General features: G+C 36.3%; 2 protein-coding genes across 2 annotated transcripts; one reads left to right on the forward strand and one right to left on the reverse strand.

The window, feature by feature from the left end:
* Nucleotides 1-201: 201 nt before the first annotated feature.
* Nucleotides 202-9,813, forward strand: LOC109190247 (formin-like protein 5). Its single transcript, XM_019340713.1, has 6 exons — nt 202-1,086; nt 3,867-4,536; nt 4,633-5,392; nt 5,488-5,681; nt 6,334-6,569; nt 7,700-9,813. The coding sequence occupies exons 1-6, from the start codon at nt 943-945 to the stop codon at nt 9,389-9,391; spliced, it is 3,696 nt and encodes a 1,231-aa protein (XP_019196258.1). The 5' UTR covers nt 202-942; the 3' UTR covers nt 9,392-9,813.
* Nucleotides 9,814-12,527: 2,714 nt separating this feature from the next.
* LOC109190234 (histone H2A.6-like) lies at nt 12,528-13,325 on the reverse strand. Its single transcript, XM_019340694.1, has 2 exons — nt 13,013-13,325; nt 12,528-12,887 (listed from the first exon to the last, which is right to left on the reverse strand). The coding sequence occupies exons 1-2, from the start codon at nt 13,199-13,201 to the stop codon at nt 12,675-12,677; spliced, it is 402 nt and encodes a 133-aa protein (XP_019196239.1). The 5' UTR covers nt 13,202-13,325; the 3' UTR covers nt 12,528-12,674.
* Between the last annotated feature and the right edge of the window lie 10,974 nt (nt 13,326-24,299).

Consider the following 24,299-nt stretch of genomic DNA (forward strand, 5'->3'; position numbering starts at 1 on the left):
ATCCGTTACATTATAAAATAAAATTTAGAAAGTCCATCTATAGTATAACTGTCAAAGAAAAAGTTGTCTATATTTCGTATAAGTAATACTCGTAGTAATTAATGTATTGGATCGAAGTGTAAGCCTGAAACCCCAAAGATATGTAACCGTGGAAAACTGAGCGGAAATATTCTGAAAGAAGGGGGGAAAATATGAAATGAACAAACATTCCCTAATTTCAAATTTATCCACTCATCGATTCATCAAAATTCCAAAACCTATAAATTTGCGGCACAAAAATCTGCAAATTATGAACAGAAATTTCATATGGGACCTCACCTGAAGAGAAAACGCACTTCCACCTTCATAGAATTGGTCAGCTCAGGCGCCCAGCCAAACCCCTCCCCTGTTCCGTATGATTGCATATTTCATGCATGTGGAGGGTTCGCTTGCTCGATCTGGCCATTCACAAAAACCCTATTTGAAGGGATTTGGATTAGAAAACATTATTATTATTATCGGTTTGTGGTTCGACAGGCTATGAACGATCCAATTTATTGGAGATAATCTCGTTCTCGCATGCCATATTTCAAGTTGGGCGCTGCATTTATGAATTTGATCACCTAATGTGGCCCCTCCTGTGAAAAGGGCGTTTCATTTAAAATTTTAGGGTGATATTTGGAGTGGGGTTATACTCCAAAATTTGATTTTATTTGTTTTTTAATGAATTCTAGGTATCGATTACTAAGAATTGCAGAAGTATATAATTTGGCCATTTGTAAGTGGTGTGCATCAGATATAAAATTCGGTTTGGTGATTATTGCTGCAAAGACTTGAGTTTTGGGCTCTGTCAAGCAAGGGGGATGCTTCATAGTCAGCTCGTGCAAATTGGAGGTTTTGGAGTTGATTTTCGGATGATACAACAAGTGTTGAGTGGATTTCGGTCTGCTGATTCAAGACCAAATGCATATCAAAAGAGTACTTCTGTTAATTGTTTCCGTGTTTCTGCATGTCAGTACTGGGGCAACAAGTTTAGAGAACAGGAATAGCCCAGAAGAGGATTTACTGGCCAGTCTAATCAAATATGGAGGGATAAATCATGACCAGGTAGTAGTTGGGCATGCATGTTCTAGTTATGCCTATTTTTGGCTTGTTCAGTTTATCACGGATCCGCATTTTGATGTTGATGGGAATGATTAGTGGTTCTGCTATTACTGCTTGCTCTCATTAAGTTGCATTTATAATCAAATTATCAATCCTAGGTAGCTGCATTACCATGTTCTAGCAATTTATCTTGTTGAAACAGGACAGTTTGTTTTTTTGGTACTTCTATTAGGGGGTGGGATTGATGGGATTCAAACCCAAGACTTCATGATGATATGGTCCCTGCTACATTTGTATGGCCTCTATTTTCTTTTCGCTACCAAATAAATGAGGATCAACCTTGGTCCCCCACAGAACCTCCATTTTGATTTGTATTTGCAACATACCATACATTGTGGTTGCCTCTATTTTCTTGAGTTCTGATTACTAGGGGATCAATTGTGGCCCCCCATGTACCTGCAATATACCAGCCATAAGTGAGGGTGTCATCAACTACTCAACTAAGTGACACATTATTTTCTTGTTGCCTATGTTGTTGACATCTCAGTGCTGATAGAGCTTCTTGCACTTTTTTACTTAAATTTTTGTTTGCTGCTGATAATATGGCTATTGGAATACCATAATTTGCCATATTTAGGGTTCTCCAGGGTTAGGAAGGAGATTAAGCCACATGAACACACAATGATTTAAGTGGGTACCTGAATGGCGGTAGAAAACCATTTGAAATGGCACAGTTTAGATAATTGAAGGGATTACCATCATTTTAATGTTGAAACTTGAAGGATATCCTAGAGTACCAAGATATTACAAAAGAATTGCTAGTGCACTTATATGTGTAAGGGAGAGTTTCTTGTGCTACAAGCCAACTTCCAAGTTTCAAAATAGGCCTCCATTAGTTGGATGGGAGATGCTATCTATTAATTTCCCAAGTATGTGATGTGCTGATCAATGACAAGTATCCTATGGGAATATCAAATGCTTTCCTTTGCTGTTTCATTTTAAAAAATAACAATAATTTTTCAAGTATTTGCTGTCCTGATTAACTAAGAAGGTCCTGTAGAAATATCAAAAGCAAAATGTGTTTTTTTTTCTCCATTTAGTAGGTATCTGAATGTAATGCTTGATTGCTTGGGGATCAAATCAAGCAGCTTTTTTGTTTTCCTGTTTTCTTTGTGAATCAAAAGAATGTGCTTTCTGTGATATAAAGGCCCAGTAGAGTTCCTTCAGTTAGTATCTTAAGCTAATCATGGGGATCAAGTGTATCTTCCCATTTGTCTGTTTCTTTTCCAACACTCTCTTCATGCAACTTAATTGATTCTCTGAGAATATCTTGGTTTATTTATTTCTTTTTGGCTGGATAAATTGTGCATACCCTTTTCTTGGTGAACTTGTATAAAATATTAATTTCTCTGTCATATTATTGTTATTATTATTATTACTGCTGTTGTTGTTGTTATTATTTTAAGGGGGCAGAGTGATGTGAAGTGCAAACATCTTAGTTACTTGACAAGAACATTGTCATTAACTTTTGTAACAATTTGTAATAGTGTGAACATTCTTGTGCAGACAATGTGACTTCATACTTTGTGAACATTCAATTACATACTATGGGAACATACTAGTGGCATAGGATGTGAACATTCATTATATGCTCTGCTCTGCTAACATTGATTTGATATCTGCAGAACGTAACTATTTTATTTAATGGCTTGTTTATTTATGTTTTTTTTTTTTAAAAAAAAATGGTTTTGGGTGGGGGGAGGGGTGATATTATTGAAAGGACTAGTTGCTCAATGATGCAGTACAGGATGCTATGCGATGACTGGTATATTTTTAAACTGACAGAGAAAAGCTGATTTTCAAAAGTTTTGATAAAGTGAGCTAGGAAGAGGTATTTGGTTGTAGTTCCTTGGAACATGGTGTTTCTTAACTTGTCCAAGCCAAATGCTGACCAAGTCTGAACACTGAATAACCACTTAAAGAGGTCAATGTGATGTTTTTAACGTAGCTGTGTTAGTGTGTCATAATCCATAATCCAAGTAGCAAATGTTGCTAGATCTAAAACTCAGCAATATTATCCATTATAATGCCTATTGACTTATTGCACTGTTTCTTAATTGCTTATAAGAGAATATTTCACTTTTAGTCATCGACTATTGTGGCATTGACACATATAGTCCTACTCTTTTAATTTTGCCACATTACATCATTGACTTTCATTTCCTTGCCACATTTAGTCCTTTTAACATTTTGTTATTACACCATTTAATAAATATGGCTAACATGAAATTTCATCATTCAAGTAAAGAAGTTTACAAGAGAATGAGAGAAATTACATGTTAGGGCTATAGGCTTGAATGATAAAATTACATGTTAACCCTCTTTATTAAAAGATGAAATGACAAAATTAAAAAAGGTGGACTGGCAAGCAAAAATAAAAAATAAAAGGTGGACTAAATGTGGCAAGCAAATGAAAGTCAGGAATGTAATGTGGCAAAATTAAAAGAATAGGACTAAATGTGGTAGTGCCACAATAGTCGATGACTAAAAGTGGAATTTTCTTCTTGTTTATAACATAGCTGAATTCTGTGAACTAGACAAGCATATTATTAGAAAAGGATTTCAGGATTTTATGACAATTCAACTAAGAACAAATAGAATTTGATAGTTAAGGCCTTAAGGGTTAGATTTTTGGTTAAACTTAAAATGCATTTTGAAGTGAATATTAAGTAATGAAGAACTGATGGAATGTATCCATATTTGATGAATGTTTCTTGCTGCAGGCTGAGTTAATATGGTTAAACTGTAGGATAGAGTTGATCCATGCTAAGGAAGCAGTTGAAGATCTTGAATTTTCTGTCCAAGTGGATAAGTATAAAGGGAACAGGGAAATAATTTCTAATGGTAGACCATCAACAAAAGAAGAAACGCAAAAAAGCGTAAATATCTTGCACCCATTTGTAAAACAAACCCTTCTGGATTGTTCAAGGGAGAAAAATCTCATGTTTCTTGTCTCTGGAGAGGAAAGTGTTTCAAAAACTTTGTATAGCAAGTGCTTGGACTTCTTATTTGTGAGGCCTTGTGCTCCTAAACAACGTGAATTATTTCAGAGCTTTGGAGAAATACCTGCTCCATCCCCCATAGTTGCATCACATAGTCCAAAACCATCAAGGCCTAAAGTTGCTAAATCTTCACCGGATGCTGATCCTCCAGTGCAGCCATTCAATCCACGAAAACTCAGTGATACTGCCACTGTTAAAAGTTCTAAAACAAATTTATCCTTTAGTTTAAAAGCAGAATCATCTGGCGAAAGTTCTGCTCCAGTTGCTGCAGCTGCTGCAGTGGTATTGGTTGCAGTTGCCTTGCTGGCCGTATGCTGTTATATGATTTGTGGGGGCGGATCTGGAATTGGACAGAATGATGAGAAGCCTCTCCTGAGCTTAAGTTCTGCTGGTAAATTCATTTTTTCATTTGTCACTTCCTGACTTCATGCTTTGTAACTGACTTGCTTTCTAATTTACTCATCTTTCTCTGCCTTCAATGTTTCAGCCTCTTCACAGAAGTCATTTTCTTTGGGCACTTCATTAAGTAATAGCAAGAGTGGTAATATTTCATTTCACAACTCCAATGATAAAATGGATTGTAATTTGTTTGTGGAGCCACAGACACTCGGCAGCTCTAGAATGGAGATCCCAGTGGGAAATGACTCCATTCCTGTCACCCCGATAGAAGATTCTGCTCCCCTGAAGCCTCCCCCAGGCAGAGCTGGACTGCCTCCCCTGAAGCCTCCCCCTGGTAGGACAGTTCTGCCACCCCCTCCTGGAAAGACAGCTCCTCCAGCACCAGCACAAGCACCAGAACCAAAACCAGAACCAGAACCAGAACCAGAACCAGCACCAGCACCAGCACCAACACCAACACCAACACCAACACCAACACCAACAACAACATCAACACCACCACCCCCTCCTCCTAATGCATCATCTTCTGCACCTCCCGCACCTCCTCCTCTAATACCATCCTCTGGTGGACCCGCTGCACCTGGACCACCTCCTCCACCTGGTGCCAAGGCTGGTCCTCTTCCCCCACCACCTCCAGGTGGAGCAGGTCGCGGAGTGCCTCCACCACGTCCCCCTGGCCCTGGTGGCGGCCGCCTCGTAGGATTTAGGCCACCTCAGGCACCTTTTGGACCAGGGGGTTATGAAGACGACAGTAATAAAGCTAAACTGAAGCCTTTCTTCTGGGATAAGGTTCTAGCCAACCCTGATAGTACAATGGTTTGGAATCAGATAAGAGGAGGGTCATTCCAGTGAGTCTCTTTATAGTTTCAACTTTTTATTTTTGAAGTTGCTTAAGTCTTTTATACAGTAATGCACTCAATGAACAATATCCCTTTTGTCATAGGTTTAATGAAGAGATGATCGAGACTTTATTTGGTGCTGCTCCAGATAAAAACAAGGCTGGAGCAAAGAAAGAGAAAGTAGAAGAAAAACCTCAGTATGTTCAAATTATTGATCAAAAGAAGGCACAGAACTTATCAATTCTCTTAAAAGCTTTAAATGTGACAACCCCAGAAGTTTGTGATGCTCTGAAAGAAGGTGATTATTTTTTCCTTTAGATGTTAAGATAAACTCCCATAGAATATCAAATAATTAATCTTTTAGGTGCTGCAAGAGAAATTTTTTCCCGGAATGGTAATATGTGTTTAGTCAGAAAATCAGGAGATTACCTGCACAGTTGTGCAGTGAGGGATTGAAGGTGGGGTAATTCTTATTGAGATAGCGTTGGAAAGTTTTTGAGGTCATAGTTTCCTATCCCTTAAATAAAAATGAAATAAATGTGTGTTTGGTTCTCAAAGGTTTAGTATTAAGTCTGTATATTTAGCAAAAAAATTCGAGACTGCATTATGTTAACTTTATTTATACTTGGAATTCAAACACATTAATTTTCAATAATCAAGATTTATGCGATGCTTGTTGAAGTTTTTTTTTTTTTTTTTGTTCACACGTGCTTTTTCCCCCACAGTTCCATTTGTTGTGACAATACAGAAGCATTGCTTCTTTGACCTATGAAGGCTCCCAGGGCCAACTACTACAACTACTATATTATTAATTGTGACAGTCTGGCATCAAGAATGATCATTTGTGAGATTGTCAAATAGTTATGTTTCTTGAAAGTGGATATTCCTGCTCTTCTTTGTTGCTGACTTCACAGTATTAAAGCTGTTGCTAACCTTTTATAGTGAATCAGGAAATGAGCTTCCAGCAGAACTAATTCACACTTTGCTGAGGATGGCACCAACATCTGACGAGGAGTTGAAACTGAGGCTCTTTACTGGTGAACTTTCACAACTTGGAGTTGCAGACCGATTTTTGAAAGTCTTAGTGGAAATTCCATTTGCCTATAAGAGGCTAGAAACATTGCTTTTTATGTGCACGCTTCAGGAGGAAGCAGCAATGGTTAAAGAGTCATTTTTAACCTTAGAGGTAGGTATTAATTTTTCGTGATTGCTTTGATAACTGGAGACCTTTAGCACAGTTAACCACATATAGGGTGAACTAATTTGAAACTATGTAATTTGGTCCATGGTCATAGGAAAACTAACCAAATGCATTCTAAAGATTTCTTCTTTTACAAAAACCATTCTAACCTGAAATGATTTAGTGATTGATTGGACATTGTTATACATCAAGCACTTGGGGCTCTCCTCCACTCCTTTATGCCCCTTCATAATTCCTCTTTGGACTTGGTTGTTGGACAGCTAGAATTTCCACTCCATTTTTTTTGGTAACATTCAAGTATCCTAATCATGTTATAATCTTATAGGTAGAAATAAATCAGAAAATAAAAAATAGTCCTAATCATATCCCCTACTTCCCCAAATGCCTTCCACTAAAAAATCTCTGCAATTTGAAATGTGTTATTTAAACTACATCTAACTAGAAACTTAAAATTAAAGAATGGGTTTTTGAAAGTCTTAGGCAAGAAATGGGTTCTCAATCCTGTATAGTTTTGTGACTTCATTCATTTACTGTTTTCTTTCTTGTGGACGTGTAAAATTGATGTTCCTATTTTCCGGAAAAATCTCTCTAATCAGACTTGTTTTCTTTTTAGGAATTTTGACTTTGTAGAGATAGCCATGGCAACTTAACTGAAATACTAGTGTGATGACCCAGTGCTAACTCTCATATTTATCTGATTTTCCTAGTCCTGGAGGCTGGAGCGCCGTTTTTGTATCTGTATATCACCATCTTGTCGTCATGTTGCAAACATCTTCTGTCAGAAATCTGCCTTGCCTTATCTTTTTGTCAAATATATTAAAGACCAAAACCCGATAAATACTCATCATCTTCTTGTCCAGCTGTGCCATGCTTGTCAATTCACTTGACAGCTATCACCATTCTCAAATGTTTGAAACCATTCATTTTCTTGTTAGTAAAGAATCATTGCCTTGCTAGTGCAAATGAAGAGTTTCTCAGAAAGATTCATACATGTCTAGCTCACATAGCATCTGATATTGGTAGCATCGATTTTGAACTCAAAAGTAGTTCAATTCATTTTGTACTTGTTTCTTGGAAATATTTCAGGTTTGACTCTTGCTTGTCCTTTTATCCAGGCTGCCTGCGGCAAACTCCGGAAAAGCAGGCTATTTCTCAAACTCCTAGAGGCCGTTCTAAAAACTGGCAATCGCATGAACTCTGGAACGTACCGTGGTGGTGCACAAGCTTTCAAACTGGATACGCTTCTAAAACTATCTGATGTGAAAGGAAAAGATGGGAAAACTACCCTTTTGCACTTTGTTGTTTCAGAGATAATCCGCTTGGAAGGTTTACGAGCTACCCGAGCAGCAAAGGAACTGAGGAGCATATCAAGCATCAAGTCTGATGATCTGTCACTGGAATCTCCCCCGGAATCAGAAGATTATATTCTAAGTCTTGGTCTGGAGGTTGTGTCAGATTTGGGGACTGAGCTTGAACATGTCAAGAGAGCTGCACTTATAGATTCGGATAACTTAACTGGAACAGTTGCTAGGCTTGGTCATGGATTACTAAATGCCAAGAATTTTCTCACCTCAGAAATGAAGAGTGTAGATGAAGAGACTGGGTTTCGCGAGACACTAGAGAGTTTTTTGCAGAGTGCTGAGGGTCAAGTCATGGGGTTGCTTGAACAAGAGAAGCAAATCATGGCTCTAGTGAAGAGCACAGGCGATTACTTCCATGGAAATTCAGGGAAGGATGAAGGTTTGCGCTTATTTGTTATAGTCCGTGATTTTATGTTAATGCTAGATAAGGTGTGCACAGAGATAAGAGCTCAACACCTTAAGAAAAAGAAAGAAGCAAAGAAAGAGAATCCCAGTGGTGCACCTTCAGAACCCCCCAAGCCCACTCAACCTGTTAGTAAACCTTCAGAACCCCCCAAGCCCACTCAACCTGTTAGTAAACTTTCAGAACCCGCCCAATCCACTCAACCTGTTAGTAAACCTTTTGAACCCGCCCAATCCACTCAACCTGTTAGTAAACCTTTAGAACCTATCCAGTCCACTCAACTTGTTAGTACACCTTCTTCAGAAGAACTCGCCCAGTCCACTCAACCTGGTAGTACACCTTCTTCAGAAGAACCCGCCAAGTCCACTCAACCTGGTAATACACTTTCAGAAGAACCCGCCAAGTCCACTCAATTTGGTAGTACACCTTCTTCAGAAGAACCCGCCAAGTCCACTCAACCTGGTAGTACACCTTCTTCAGAAGAACCCGCCAAGTCCACTCAACCTAGTAGTACACCTTCTTCAGAAGAACCCGCCAAGTCCACTCAACCTGGTAGTACACCTTCTTCAGAAGAACCCGCCAAGTCCACTCAACCTGGTAGTACACCTTCTTCAGAAGAACCCGTCCAGTCCACTCAACCTGGTAGTACACCTTCTTCAGAAGAACCCGCCAAGTCCACTCAACTTGGTAGTACACCTTCTTCAGAAGAACCCGCCAAGTCCTCTCAACCTGGTAGTACACCTTCTTCAGAAGAACCCACCCAGTCCACTCAACCTGATAGTACACCTTCCTCAGAAGAACCCGCCAAGTCCACTCAACCTGGTAGTACACCTTCTTCAGAAGAACCCTCCCAGTCCACTCAACCCGTTAGTACACCTTCAGAAGAACCCGTCCAGTCCACTCAACCTGTTAGTACACCTTCAAAACCTCTCCAGCCCCCTAATCCCAATCGCATTCCCATTCCCATTCCTCATCAAAGGCTTCACCCAGCAATCATTGGAAGGCGAGTAGATAGTAGTTCAAGTTCTGATGAGGATGAATGAGGCTTCTTAGTTACAACATCTCAAGTGTGTAGCTTGAAGGCCGGGCTTGTTGCAGCTGTAGAAACCAACCACTTCAAGAACTATTGCCAGCCATATATACACATCTTACTTACTCCTGCCTGCAATCCCAATCCCGCCTTGATACAAGTCTTGCGCTCTGATCTTTGCAGGCCTGCCTTCCCGAAATTACACTCACTTTTGTCAGCGTGGGTTTAGCAGCCAGCCGGGTGCTCATCTCATGTGTTGCAATCCTGGTTGTAGATTGCAGTAACTTTGTACATTGGATCCAACCACTCTTGTAATTCTTATTCAATTTTGTTTTTAGTTGTGTTAAAAGTGTAACAGTATGAGTTATTAGGGTGTGCATCGTTTTAGCACCATTCTTTCTTGGCAATGTTCTGTGAAAATATGTTTTCTTATCAGCAGCCCGCATGGACAGCTCAATAACTCGGGATCGAATCTCTCACCAGCGGCAATACAGGAGCAACCTCTCAAAGTGAGGGGGACTCCTTGTGTGCAATAAACCTTAGAAGTCTGAATTACTATAATTTACATCCTCCCAAATGCTTTGTCGGACCGAGGCGTGAGGAACCTCGTTGGGGATTTAACTTTTTGGTAACAATGTTTTCTTACCAGAAATGGAACATGCCTTTCATGAGCTCAGGTATATAACTTGGCATTCCCTGCTGCCTGCTGCAAAATATAATTAATATACCTATCTGAAATTTTTTACAGAAGGGTATCATTTATGTTCCGAAATAATTTGTATAACAATTTTCTCGTTTAATTCTGGAGTATAGTGATTTTATTTTTTTGTTTACCAACTTTAACATTGACCATTATGAATCTTGATTAGTGTGTTTGTATCACTTTTGATCTTTTGTCCAATTCTTTAATATTGCTGAAGACAATATGGTAATTTTTCAAAATTTACCACTAATATACTCTCATTTCTCTGTCAAATACGAGAAAATTTATTCAAAATTCTCTTTGTTTTGAACTAAGATGTTATTCCATGAATCTTTTGTATCATTCATGGCCCGTTTGGTTCACGGAATAGGCCGGGAATGGCATAGCATTCCCAGTAATAGGCCTATTCCGTTGTTTGGTAACCATTTCTATTACCAGGAATAATATTCCTGGTAATAGCCTATTACCTCAAATAAGGTAATAGCTATTACTAGGGCCCCCCTGGTATTAGCCTATTACTGAACGCTCAGGAATAGATTTTAGAATCTATTTCCTTTTTTACCCCTTTCTTTAACCTAATTTTATTATCCTATATATAAATTTTTCATATTTCACCACCGTCGTCGTCGACGCCACCACCAACACCACCATCGCCGCCCCCACCACTGCCACCGCCACCACCACCACTACCACCGCCACCACCACCATTACCACCGCCACCGCCGCTGCTGCCACCACCACTGCCACCGCCACCACCACCACTACCACCGCCACCACCACCATCGCCACCGCCACCGCCGCTGCCGCCACCACCACCACCGCCACATCCGTCGCCACCCCCACCACCACTACCACAACCGTCATCGTCAACTGTCACCATCACCACCACTACCACCCCAGCACCACCACTACCACCACCGCCACCACCACCGTCGCCACCGCCACCAGAACCACCACCCAGCAGCACCACCGCCACCACCATCACCACCACCGCCACAACCGTCGCCGCCCCCACCACCACTGCCACAACCGTCACCGTCACCACCACCACCGTCGCCCCCACCACTGCTACCGTCGCCCCCACCACTACCACCCCAGCACCACCGCCACCACCACCATCACCACCACCGTCACCACCACCGCCGCCGCCACCACCGCCGCCGCCACCCCCGCCACCATCGCCACCGCCACCATCACATATTTTTATAAGGGTATTTATGTCTTTTAAAACATATTTTAGTTCTATTCCTTAAATCAACCAAACACTGTAATATAAGTCATAAAGTCTATTCCTTCCGCGAACCAAACAATAGAATACAATTCCTATTCTATTCCTTGCCTATTCCATTCCTTATGGAATAGCATTCCTATTACCTCAAAATTCATTCCGTGAACCGTGCTGTCAATATTTTAAATGAAAGGGAAATAGAGCGTGAGAGGATTTCACTTGTTTTGAGTAAATTTTCTTGCATGTAACTAATTTTTCTTTTAAATACTATTAATTTTATTATAATGTAGTATCAATTTTATATTTTCTCTAATTATTACTATCTAAGGAGTCAATGCCCTCTTATCGGGTTCAATCCTGTGATCTAAATTTAGATAGAAAGAAGAGTAAACTAGGGGTGATTGGGTGAAGCTTGAGAAATTACAATTTCAACCTTAGTAATAATTCAAAAGAGTTAATTCTCAAAATGGTCTACCAATTATGACATTTTTTCAAATTGATCCCTTAAATTTTTAATTTATTCAAAATAGTCTTTCAATTTTTAAATTTTAAGTCAAAATGATTATTTGTTAGCTTTGTCGTTAAGCTAGTATTAAAATGAAGGGTAAAATTGAAAATTTAAAATTTACACTCTCATTTAAAGCAATTTGTGATTTCTTTTAAATTAAATTTTTATCTTCTTAAATCTACAATCAAAATGTGAGATAATCAACCACAAACTTCCTAGACAAAGAAAACTCTTCAAAAAATTACAACAATTGTGAACGCTCTAACCCAATTATAGTTCCATTTTTTAAAAAAATTGATAGCGCAATTACAATTTCATGTATAATTTCTAATCTATTTGACCTTTTCTTTTCTTTTCTAATAGGAAAGAAAACCCCAGTAGTCAGCACAACATGAGAAAGGAATCCACAAGAAGTCTTTCCTCAACAAGTCAAGAACTAGTTGTTCCCAATAATTGTTTTCTTAACTAACATACTTGCCACTCTATTTTTATTCCAGGAGACATGCCCCAATCTATTTGACCTTTGTTCCTTTATAAAGATTCTCATTATTCAATATTTTTACCTTATATTAAAAATAATAATACTGATGTTTTCAATAATAATAATAACCTGAAGGTGTACTTTGATAAATAGAATGAATGATAATAGGAACTTCGAAAGCTTCATTGAAACTATGCTATGTATAAGAAGAGGTTTAAAAAGAAAATAGTTTCCATTTTTCATTCTTCCATTCATTCACTTGTATAAACAAAAACAAAACAAAAAACCTGCTAAAAATTATAGCAACAACAAAGGATCTACGTAATCAGATTCTAACCTAACACAAAACAACAACCAAATCCCCTCCTCTCTCCGTCTAATCCTCATCGGCGCCGGGCTTTGATGACCCGCCGGCCTTCTTTGGGAGCAGAAGGTTGTGGATGTTGGGCATCACGCCGCCATTGGCTATCGTCACATCCCCCAGCAGTTTGCTCAGCTCCTCGTCGTTCCTCACTGCCAATTGGATATGCCTCGGCACAATCCTCGTCTTCTTGTTGTCCCGAGCTGCGTTTCCGGCCAATTCCAGGACCTAAAACGGTCAACTCATTCGTCAGAACCAAAATCCGAACCAAAATCGAAAACTGGAGTAAATAAACCCTAGAAGCAGAAATTGGGGAAAAGAGAGGGGAAAGGTTTTAGGGATCCGGAATTTACCTCGGCGGCAAGATATTCGAGCACGGCGGCGAGATAGACGGGAGCACCGGCTCCAACACGCTCGGCGTACTTGCCGGCCTTGAGAAAACGGGCAATACGACCGACGGGGAACTGGAGCCCGGCTTTGCTGCTACGTGACTGAGCCTTCTTCGCAGCTCCGGAACCAAGAGTCTTTCCACGGCCGGCCATCTCTTTAGATATTCAGGCGGCAAAGATCGAGAAAGAGAAGCTTTAATCGGTGAGCTATTTCTAGTCTAGAGAGAGAAAACGCAGAGAATAAATTGCAGGGTTTACGAGAGGGATGAGAGGAAAGTAGTCTTTAAATAAGACTCGCGTATTTCAAATTGGACCAATAAGGGTGAAGTACGCGGATCGATCTTTCCTACCGTTGGATAAGATTGACATTAACGGCAGAGATATGGATCAAGGTTTCTAGAGAAAAACTCGGGTTTATGCTAATTTATTGTTATTTAATCTAAAATTCGAATACTCCATTACTCCGTATTTGTTACTACATAGAAAATTTATTATATTAAAATAGGGTTGTTTTTTTCATAACCGACTGGTTAAAATATATTTTTTACTTTAGACTAGTATTTTCACCCGTGCGATGCACGGAATGGAATTGTTGTAACTGACGGTAGTGAGTAGCAGCGAGGTTCTTCTCCGGCGAGTTGTGGGTACGGCGGCGAGCATACGAGGCAGTAACTCCTTCCGGCGACGGACCAGTAAGGCAGATCTGGCAGTGCAGCACCAGATCCGGCGAGGTTGGGGCCTTCACCAGTGATTTTTGGTTCCGGCGAAGCAGAGAGGGCAGCAGGTCGGCGAACCCTCCTATGGTAAATAGCAGTTGTAGTTGTAGATGGTGTGATGTAGAATTTGCACCTGTAAGTCCTCCCTTCCATATTGACCACAACTATCCTTCCCATCTCTCTCTCTCTCTCTCTCTGACCACAACTACTTGGTGCACAACCTCTAAAACTCTACTCTGTTATTCTACCTGAAATTCATTGAAGTTTCAAGCTGAAAATGTGGAATCCGCCGCTCCCCAAAAATCGCATTGTCTGAGGTGTTGGAATGGCCGGTGTTGACTTCATGGTTGCTGTAGCTTCATTCCCCAACCCGGATGATAAAATTCGGAGCACCAGCTTTGAGGTTCAAGGAGGTGGTAACGCTGGCAATGCTTTGATAAAACCCGGATGATAAAATTTGTCTTGGTCTTAATCCAAGGATCATATCTAAGGTTGCTGATGACTCGCATGGCGAAAGAATACTTGATGAGCTTGAAAGGGATGGTGTTGATACATCTTTTATGGTGGTGTCCAAAGGAGGAAACTCACCATTCACATATGTCATTGTTGACAAACAAAAAAAAAAAAAACTCGCACATGCATTTTCGCTCCAAGATATCCACCCATAATATCTGAGGGTCTACATACCCAAATCAAAATTGTCTTCAGCGCTTGGAGTAAATATTGTCTACTTAGATGGAAGGCTGCATGAGACTGCTTTGATTGTAGTGCAGGAGGCAAAGAGTAGGGGCATACCTATTATAGTTGATGCAGAAAGGTTAGGGGAGGGGTTGGGTGATATTCCTGACTTTGCTAGTTATGTTGTATGCTCGACAAAATTTCCACAAGCATGGACTAACGCCCTTTCTATTCTAACTGCACTTGTTTCCATTATCTTGAGATTGATGTCAAATGTAAAATTCGTGATTGTTAGTTGGGTGAAGATGGTTTCTTAATGTTAGAAAGGACTGAAGCGGATAACCTCAGTTTGAAGAAATGGATGTAGCAGTGACCAATGAATGGAGAAATACAAGAATTAGAACATAAAAAGACAGAAAAACCCTGCTAATTCACGGTCAACAAACGGCGTCATTGACGGAGGATCAAAACTGTCCAACGATCAATAACAGTGGTTACTAAGTGGCAATTTTTATTATGGACGATGAAAAGTGTCAATGCCCCAATAAGTCTAGAACCAAAATGACATTAACTCTTGTATTCCGTGAGTCACAATAATAATATAACAATAATTAAATATTGTTCAATTCTATATTCTTCTAGGATTTCTATTACCATCATTAATTATTCCCAAATTTACCATAATTAAATAATTTGACCAATTATAAAGAAAGATTATTAAATAATGCACGGGACAATTATTTAATTAAAAATTTTAAAAATTCATTAATGAAACATAAGGTTCTCATAGTTTTTTCTTAGAAACTCTTTAATAAAGTATTTTTTTTAGAAATTGGTGGGTCAAACCGCCTAAGGCAGTTTGCGGTGGATAGATCTAGAAAAAATACGCAATTTCAAAAAAACATTTGTCCAAAACGGACAACGGAATCAAAAGTTATGTCTTGTCGAACTTTTGACACTTTGCAACTTAAAAAACAAAAAATAAAAATTAAAGGCTGGTTCAGCCGGCGAGGCGGCCGCTGAGGAGGCCGATTCCGGCCTTCCTCGCCGCGGCCAGCGACAGGATTTTTGCAACACTGATATATAAAATAGATATAGATTAAAATAGAAATAGTATTACACAATTTTATAATATTACAATAAAATTTTAACCCAGAATTATTGTAAAAATCAATATATTTTATTAGGAAGAGAGATTTTTTAGGAATTGGGCGGGAAGTTAAAATTCCAGGATTTTGTTTTATATATAGTATAGATTGTATTACACTATTTTATAATATTAGAATAGAATTTTAACGCAGAATTATTGACGAATGGGAAAGTAGAAATCAATATATTTTATTAGGAAGGGAGATTTTTTAGGAATTGGGTGGGAAGTTAAAATTCCAGGATTTTGTTTTTATATATAGTATAGATTGTATTACACTATTTTATTTTATAATATTAGAATAGAATTTTAACGCAGAATTATTGTACGAATGAGAAAGTAGAAATCAATATATTTTATTAGGAACGGAGATTTTTTAGGAATTGGGCGGGAAGTTAAAATTCCAGGATTTTGTTTTTATATATAGTATAGAAGTATAGATTGTATTACACTATTTTATAAAATTAGAATAGAATTTTAACGCAGAATTATTGTACGAATGGGAAAGTAGAAATCAATATATTTTATTAGGAAGAGAGATTTTTTAGGAATTGGTTGGGAAGTTAAAATTCCAAGATTTTGTTTTTATATATAGTATAGATATTGTATAAATTCATCACTATTACCATTCACATGCATCTATAATATATCATTTTTCTATTCTTTAATTGTTATTTTATTAAATTATATGCATCATATAACAATTAATTTAATTATAGATTATATTTTAATTAAATACCCCATCACATTTTATATGTCGAGTTCAGTTAATAAGACTTACATTAAAATTATTTACAATTTAATTTTTTATAATATTAAGTTTATAATTAGTAACCAAGACTATATGGTCTAATAGTATCCGGGTTAGACGCGTTATTGGTTCTTTGTGTTTCAGTAGGTTGAGAAAGTATATGAACAGATACTACATTGTAATAGAGCCAGTAGCATCCAAAAAAAAAAGTTTAGAATTAGTATGTAAAATTTATATATTTAAAAACTACATTCAAAGTATCATTAAACATAAAAAATTAAATTTTAAAATTATAAGAAAATGCTAATAGAAATAAGTAAATAAAAAATAATTAATTTGATTAGTAAATAATAAGTATGACAGATAAAATGAGACTAAAGGAATATAAATATGAATGTTAAATCATATGTGTATATATAATACATATATTAATTGTGTATATATACAAATATATAGGTTCTGTTTGGCAAACCTAGCTGAAAAGCTATAAGCTAGGAGCTGAAAGCTGAAAAGTTATAAGCTCGAAGCTTATTTTAGGAACATTACCAAACAGGGCTTATAGCTTATTAGTATCTTAAAATAAGTTATAAGCTCCTAAATAAGCTCTGCCAAACAGATCCATATTGTTATTAAACTGACTACGTTATTATTAAACAAAAATTATAAATTCTTTTTCTATACTAATCAAATATTATAACTAAAACTTATCACTTTAAAGATTTGTGAAATATAACCATGGTAGATTTTGTACGCGCACCGCTAACATAATATTCATTTTTAGTATATTGAATGTTGATTTTTGAAGGTTCATTTTTAGTATACTGAATGTCCATTATTTAGTATGTTATAATAAAAATGAACATTTAGTACATTAATAATAAATTTATAATATATATATATATATATATATATATTAAAAACAAACATTTATTTATAGTTTATATTGCAATGTAGACCATACTTAATTGTATAATTTGTCAAATTGTGATGGTATAGGCTCAAAGGTTCAATAGGTCTAGTCAGCCCAACGAAAATAATGACCCAAAACACGACATCAAACTAGCCATAGGAGAACAATTATAACTGGCAAATTATATCATGCACCGCGCGTCCTTTTTTTAAATGAAAAGAAACGGTGTTTGTTTTCCGTCGTTTCGCACCCTTTTGCAAAAAGTAACCCTGTTATTCAGTGTCATTTTGTATACACTGCAGTTTTAGTTCAACACAACTACAGTTTCATTTCGATATAACTATAGTTTCATTCGATATTTATAGACTCAAATATGTGAAAATGTTATTGAATTTTATTTTATATACACTATAGTTTCATTAAAACACAACTACATGATCATTTTGATATAATTACAACTTCATTGTACAATATACACTCAAATATGTGAAATGTTATTCAGTTTCATTTTATATACACTGCAGTACCATTTCACTATAACTACAGTATCATTTTGATATAACTGCAGTGTCGGTTTAGATATACTATAGTGTCAGTTGGTGTTTAATACACCAAACAAGCGGACTCCGTTAACTATAACGGCGGGCCGTTTCTTTACTTAAAGAAACGGCGCCGTTTTTTACCGCGGTCTATGATATAACGACTCATTATAGCTCGCTATTATATTATAAACTAAAAAGATATAGCCTATTTATTTAAAATAGTTAGTTTATCAACTAATTTTAGTTTATTTAATCACTATTAATTATAGGATTTGATTAAAAAAAATCAATATAAGTGTTTGATTAATTAGTTTTTTGCAACTTCAAAATGCTAAAATTCAAAAAGTTGCTCAAAGTAACTTTTTCAATAAACTTTTTGAGAAAATAAATTATATCAAATAGCTATCAACTAACAGCTAATTTACTAAACACCTTTATACAATCAGCTAATGTTATCAATTAGTTATACCATATAATTAACTCAATCAGCTAACAGCTAACGGCTATCAGTTAACCGTCATTTACCAAACATGGCCATATAAATTTTCACAACACACCATAAGGGTCATAATCGTATAATCGGCTATCACTTTTACTTTTATCTGGGAGAGGGTTAAGCTAAAGGGAGCAAACAATGATACACACTACCTTCAATATGATTCGCCCAACCAAAGAAAAAAAAAACACTTGAAGCTTGAATAATTCTCCAACTCTAGAGGAATTAATCCTGAAATCTGGTTTGTATGAAGCTGCAATTTTACTAAATTTTTTGCATTTGACAAAATAAAGAAGATTGAACTAGAAACATTATTCTTATTAAGCAGGAGCCACCACTAATAGTGATGAAATCAATTGAAAAGGCAAGCAGTACATATTAATTAAATGTCTTAGGAATTAAAGATTTTTGTTTGTGAGACTCAACCAATCGTTGTCACTCCTTCGAATCATATGTTTGCTTCAATACTCCGCAAAGTTGATGAAGTCACAGCAGATGTTGGCCAATTAAATGCAATTGGTGACTTCTGTTGAAAAAATAGCATTAAAATGGCATAAAATGACATGTTAAGTGGCTATTTTGTGATACAATTATCAGTGGGGTCCACTTCCGATTTGGATCGGGTCAAAGTGGATTCGGGTTCTTCGTAGTGAGACGAAGAGATTGATATATTGTACGCTCAAAACGGATAATGGGTGAATGAGATATTGATTCTCAAAGTAGACCCATTGAGTTGGAAAAATAAAGGGAAAAGTGAGCTTTGTCCCACATTGATTTGGAAAGAGGATTTCACCCCCCTTTTATACAAGAGCTTTTTTAAAGCTTGTAGAATTGTATAGCATAGAGGCTCTCTCGCGCGGGGGGGGGGGGGGGGGGTGCAAATCAAATTCCAACTAGAAACGAGATCATGTGCGCCGGCACCTGCATTCGTGCCCACCTGGTCGAACGTCTCTGGACAGTTGGAAATTTAATTCATCCGTTACAGAATTAAATCTGCACTAAAGACCAGCTGCTAGTTAAATGCTATTTGATGTCCTACGTCCCTATATAAGAAGGAGGGTAGCAGCAGTGTTTCTACACGGGAGAACAACACACACAACACAGAAAATTCTGTTTTTCCCAGCTCCAAAACTCTGCTCCTACACCTTTCTTGCTACTGTGTTTTGCCCGTGCTCTAGTTTGCCGGGTTCGTTCGTTTGGGTGCTCAAACGTCGAACCGTTGTACGTTTTATCCTGGGAAACCTAGGCCACAACGCTCCTAGCACTTTTGGGAGGTGGCAAATAAGGTTTTAAGGAAAGACAGACACTTTGCCTAACTCGTACATTTCTTTCTTTCTTCTCCTTCTTTCTTGTTTTGGATTATGCTTTTAAGCAAAAATCCGTTCCTTCTTGTTAAATTGGAATTATAATCTAAGGATTATATTTTCTTTTGGTTGATATATATTGGTATATCTTTTTCGTAGATATACATTTATATATAACCGTTGGGTCCGTCTTATATATATTTGTGTGTATATATATATTTCGGATATATATATCCAATAATATTTTATATATATTTCGTGTGTATATATATAAATATTATTTTACGGATATTAAATCGATTGTGGTTCATTATCTCCAACAACTTCTGCATCAAACAATCAATTTCAAGCTTGAATGAATTTGACAGTGGCGGCGATTTCAGTCGAGTAAGTATTCATGTTCTACATAATACTGACTATGTTGCTCTGTATCAATATGTATGTGAATTAAAGCCAGGTTTATGCAGTAAAAGCTTCATGAAATCATGAAAATTTTCTTTATATTAATTATGTAATTATTTAGCTCTCATACGATGATTTTTTATGAATATTTCAGGTGATGTAGTGGGGGTAGTTACGATTGTGGTGACAATGGTGGTGGGTGAGTTGTTGGTGTAAAAATTGAAAAACGACTTCTAAAAAAAAAAAAAAAAAAAAAAAAAAGGTCATTTTCCTTTGAATAAATACTCATTTTTCACTCTTTACCAAACATTAAAAATAAGAATAAAAAATTTTTCAAAAATAATTGTTTGAATTTCCAAACACACCCTAAATTTAATCAAAATTCTCCTAAACTTTCCTATCAGCGTCATTTTCTTATAAATGACAGGCAAATTATGTTGTGCAACCGTGTGCATCATGCTTGGTGCACATGCAATTGGATTCATAATTTCTATACTATAGATCCATAATTTCTATACTATAGATTCATAATTATTGAACTCTATATTCACAATTACAAAACTTTATGTTCATAATTTTCAATGTTCATATTCTCAATTGTTGAACTCTGTATTCACAAATCACAGAACTATATGTTCATAATTTGATAACTATACAGTTTGGAAATTATGAATCTACAGTACAGATATTATGAATCTACAGTACAGATATTATGAATCTACAGTATAGAAATTATGAATTTACAGTTTAGAAATTATGAATCTACAGTATAGAAATTATGAATCTATAGTATAAAAATTATGAATCTATAGTATAAAAATTATAAATTTATAGTATAGAAATTATGAATCTATAGTATAGAAATTATGAACCCAATTCTGTGTACACCTTGCATGGTGCACACTCACAACATAACGCACCTGTCATGTGGGCCGACTTCTTTGGTCCAAAACTTAAACCGATAACCATGGGCCTATTGGACCATATGGTCCATTTGACCTGTGTCTCCGTAATTAATTTACAATGTAAATACAAACGCCCTTCCTCAAAAAACTTCAAAATTAAGATCTCTTGTATGCAACATTCTTAGGTCTAAAGTGGAAAATTTTTATTTTTTATTTATTTTATTTATTTTTTAATGGTCCTTTTTATATAGGCATAGATATCTTTACTGTCTGTTGTTGTATTAGTAATTTGGTTATCAACTAACTATACAAAATTACTGAACTAGTAAAGTTGCTTAGTCTACGTACAAATATGTATAATATTGTCTACAAGTCACATAAGAAATAAGTCACTCATACTCTAGAGTTTAAATTTTCTTAAAATCTCTCTATAATTCTATTGAGTTGAGATATGAGAGTATTTTAGACAAGAAATTTCGTTTTTTTGTATAAAAATATCCTTAAAATTTATTTGAAAGTTAGAATAATCTTGGAGAAGGGTAATTAAGCAAATTAAAGCTCCAATGTATGAGGGTGTTTGTATAAGTGAGACAAAACATGTGACGTTGAAAGTTTGTAATGGAGAATGGTAGCCAGTCAAGAGACGAATGCCACACATAATAACTCCCCATATGCATAACGCATTCTATACTTACATTATTCACCACTGCACGTTTTACTATACTTCAAAAGGATGTAAGTTTCGACCCAATCGTGGGGTATGCTTGAAAGCCTACAACTATACGTATATTCTTCTAGTTAGTTGCGACTCGTGAGCAATTATACGCTCAAATATTCCAACAAAATTTACCCCTTTACTATTTTGAGCAATTATACGCTCAAGTATTCCAACAAAATTTACCCCTTTACTATTTTGTGAAATGTCAACTAGGATGTGGGGTTATAGAGTGAGAAAATTTCACTTTTTATGGACAAATATTTGTATTTCATAGTCTAAAATTTTAAAACATTAAACTAGGGTTATGATTTTTATTTTTTTGAATGCTACTGACTCTATTACATTGTAGTATCTGTTTAAACATACTTTCTCAACCTAATAAAACACAAAGAGTCAACAACGCCTCTACTGAGGCTCAATCTCATAACCCCCACATGTAAGAAGTCACTATATGCCATATGAGCGCAAGGTACTTGGAAGGGTTATGGTTATTACTTATTAGGTTATAGTTGGATTTTACAAAATAATATATATATATATATATATATATATATATATATATATATATATATATATATATATATATATATATAAAAGAAACTGTAACTGACAGAAAATTCAGAATTTTTTGACATAGATTGTGAAATTTTCTGGGAATATTTGATTACGAATTTTGATACAAATTTTTCCAAGTATGAAGTTCAGCAAGTCTAGAACATACACAAAAATTTTCATAACAATCCAAGGCCTAGAAGTAATTTTCTCAAATTTGTACCTTAAACTGCGTCAGACAGAAATTTTATAAACAACACACTGACAAGAAATTAACGAAATTTTATGTGATTACTGATTTACTGGAACATGTTTTCAACCCAAACTTTTTTTTTTTGGGGGGGGGGGGGGGGGGGGGGGGGGGAGATATCAAGTTATATAAGTATAGGTTCTAAAAAAAAAAAAAATCAAACAAAAAGGAGTCCAGAAAGTATTTTTTTCAAATTTATTTTTTCGACTGCGCCAGCCATAATTTTCTCTGATAGTAAAATATATTTTTTTGATGGCTATTTTTTCCAGATATGACATCTAAAATGGTTTCCGGGCCAGAAATTTCTGGAAAACCAATCTGGGCAACTGGTTTCTACAACTTTTTTTGCAATATCATTGAATTAAAACGTTGAAGTATACAATTCTATTCATTTTCCTGCTCATTTTCTGGAAAATGAACAAAACACACACACACACACACACAAACAGTTTTCCGTTGTGAAGCCAAACACCGGGAAGGACAATGTTTTTTGGAAAATGACTCATTTTCCACAAGTCATTTTACTGTTTTCCAAACGGAGCCTTATATTAAATGTTCACAATTCTAATACTAAAAATACACAATTTAGGACCAGGGTCCAGCTTGCAAGGTGAATAATGGTCCATGGTATAACAACAATCGTTATATCGTGCACCAGGGCGCACAATGCCCAAAATGACGTCGTTTTTTATGTTAAGAGTTTATGTGTATTATTTATTATGTTAGATGTTAGATTATGTGTATTATGTTATGATGAGTTTATGTGTATTCTACTATACACTTCTATACATTCGAAACAGGGGATTTATTTTAGAAGTTAACGACAGAAATAGAAAACAAAATTTCAAAAAAAAAAAATCAGATACAAAACGACGTCATTTTAACTAGAGCGCACAATACATTATGCGCCCTGGTGCACGATATAATTTTGCCGTATAACATATGACTCTCGGCAAATTATGCCCTGGAAACGTGTTCACCGTGAATGGTGAACACAAGGCCAAACGACGTCGTTTTTAGGCAAAAAAAAAAAAAAAAAATTCGCGGATGTGGAGTTAATGGCGCGCGTTGATCAAATTATGAATTTTCTTTTATGAGATTATGAATTTTCATAAAATTCATAATCTCATAACAGAAAATTCATAATCTCATAACAGAAAATTCATAATCTCATAACAGAAAATTCATAATCTTATAACAGAAAATTCATAATCTCATGGTTCCAAAGTGAATGTGTAGGCATGGTTCCAAAGTGAATGTGCATGCATGGATTTTCATAATTTATGAATGTCCGTGATTTCGGACGGCAATGTGTAGGCATGGTTCCAAAGTGAATATGCAGGCATGAATTCATAATTTATGAATGTCCGAAATCATTGTTCACCTCAAATTAAAGTGAAACGGCAAAAAATTCATAATCGCATAACAGAAAATTCATAATCGCATAACAGAAAGTTCATAATCTCATAACAGAAAATTCATAATCTCATAACTGAAAATTCATAAGCTCATAACTGAAAATTCATAATCTCATGGTTCCAAAGTGAATGTGCAGGCATGGATTCATAATTTATGAATGTCCGTGATTTCGGACGGGAATGTGTAGGCATGGTTCCAAAGTGAATGTGCAAGCATGAATTCATAATTTATAAATGTCCGAAATCATCGTTCACCTCAAATTAAAGTGAAACCGCAAAATGTAAAAATGAAGAAAAAAAGTCACACAATTAATTAAGAAAAAAAAAATAACGGTGTACTAACACCGTTGAAATCGTGTTCACTATGAATAGTGAACACGATTCTATGGCATAACGCTCCATGACTCTCTTCCCCTAGATGTAATTAAGGAGCTTTGTCAGGCCCAATGAACTACTCCAAGC

The sequence above is a fragment of the Ipomoea nil genome, unplaced genomic scaffold (genome assembly GCF_001879475.1).
Source record: "Ipomoea nil cultivar Tokyo-kokei standard unplaced genomic scaffold, Asagao_1.1 scaffold1576, whole genome shotgun sequence".
Taxonomy (NCBI): Eukaryota; Viridiplantae; Streptophyta; class Magnoliopsida; order Solanales; family Convolvulaceae; genus Ipomoea; species Ipomoea nil.

What these genes read in the sequence shown, in the direction of transcription:
- LOC109190234 (XM_019340694.1), bottom strand. Translation starts at nt 13,201, where the DNA reads ATGGCCGGCCGTGGAAAGACTCTTGGTTCCGGAGCTGCGAAGAAGGCT. An exon ending in TCGAATATCTTGCCGCCGAG is followed by an intron (nt 12,888 to 13,012) that starts GTAAATTCCGGA and finishes TGACCGTTTTAG; the next exon opens with GTCCTGGAATTGGCCGGAAA.
- LOC109190247 (XM_019340713.1), top strand. Translation starts at nt 943, where the DNA reads ATGCATATCAAAAGAGTACTTCTGTTAATTGTTTCCGTGTTTCTGCAT. An exon ending in CCTGAGCTTAAGTTCTGCTG is followed by an intron (nt 4,537 to 4,632) that starts GTAAATTCATTT and finishes TCAATGTTTCAG; the next exon opens with CCTCTTCACAGAAGTCATTT. An exon ending in TTGTGATGCTCTGAAAGAAG is followed by an intron (nt 5,682 to 6,333) that starts GTGATTATTTTT and finishes ATAGTGAATCAG; the next exon opens with GAAATGAGCTTCCAGCAGAA.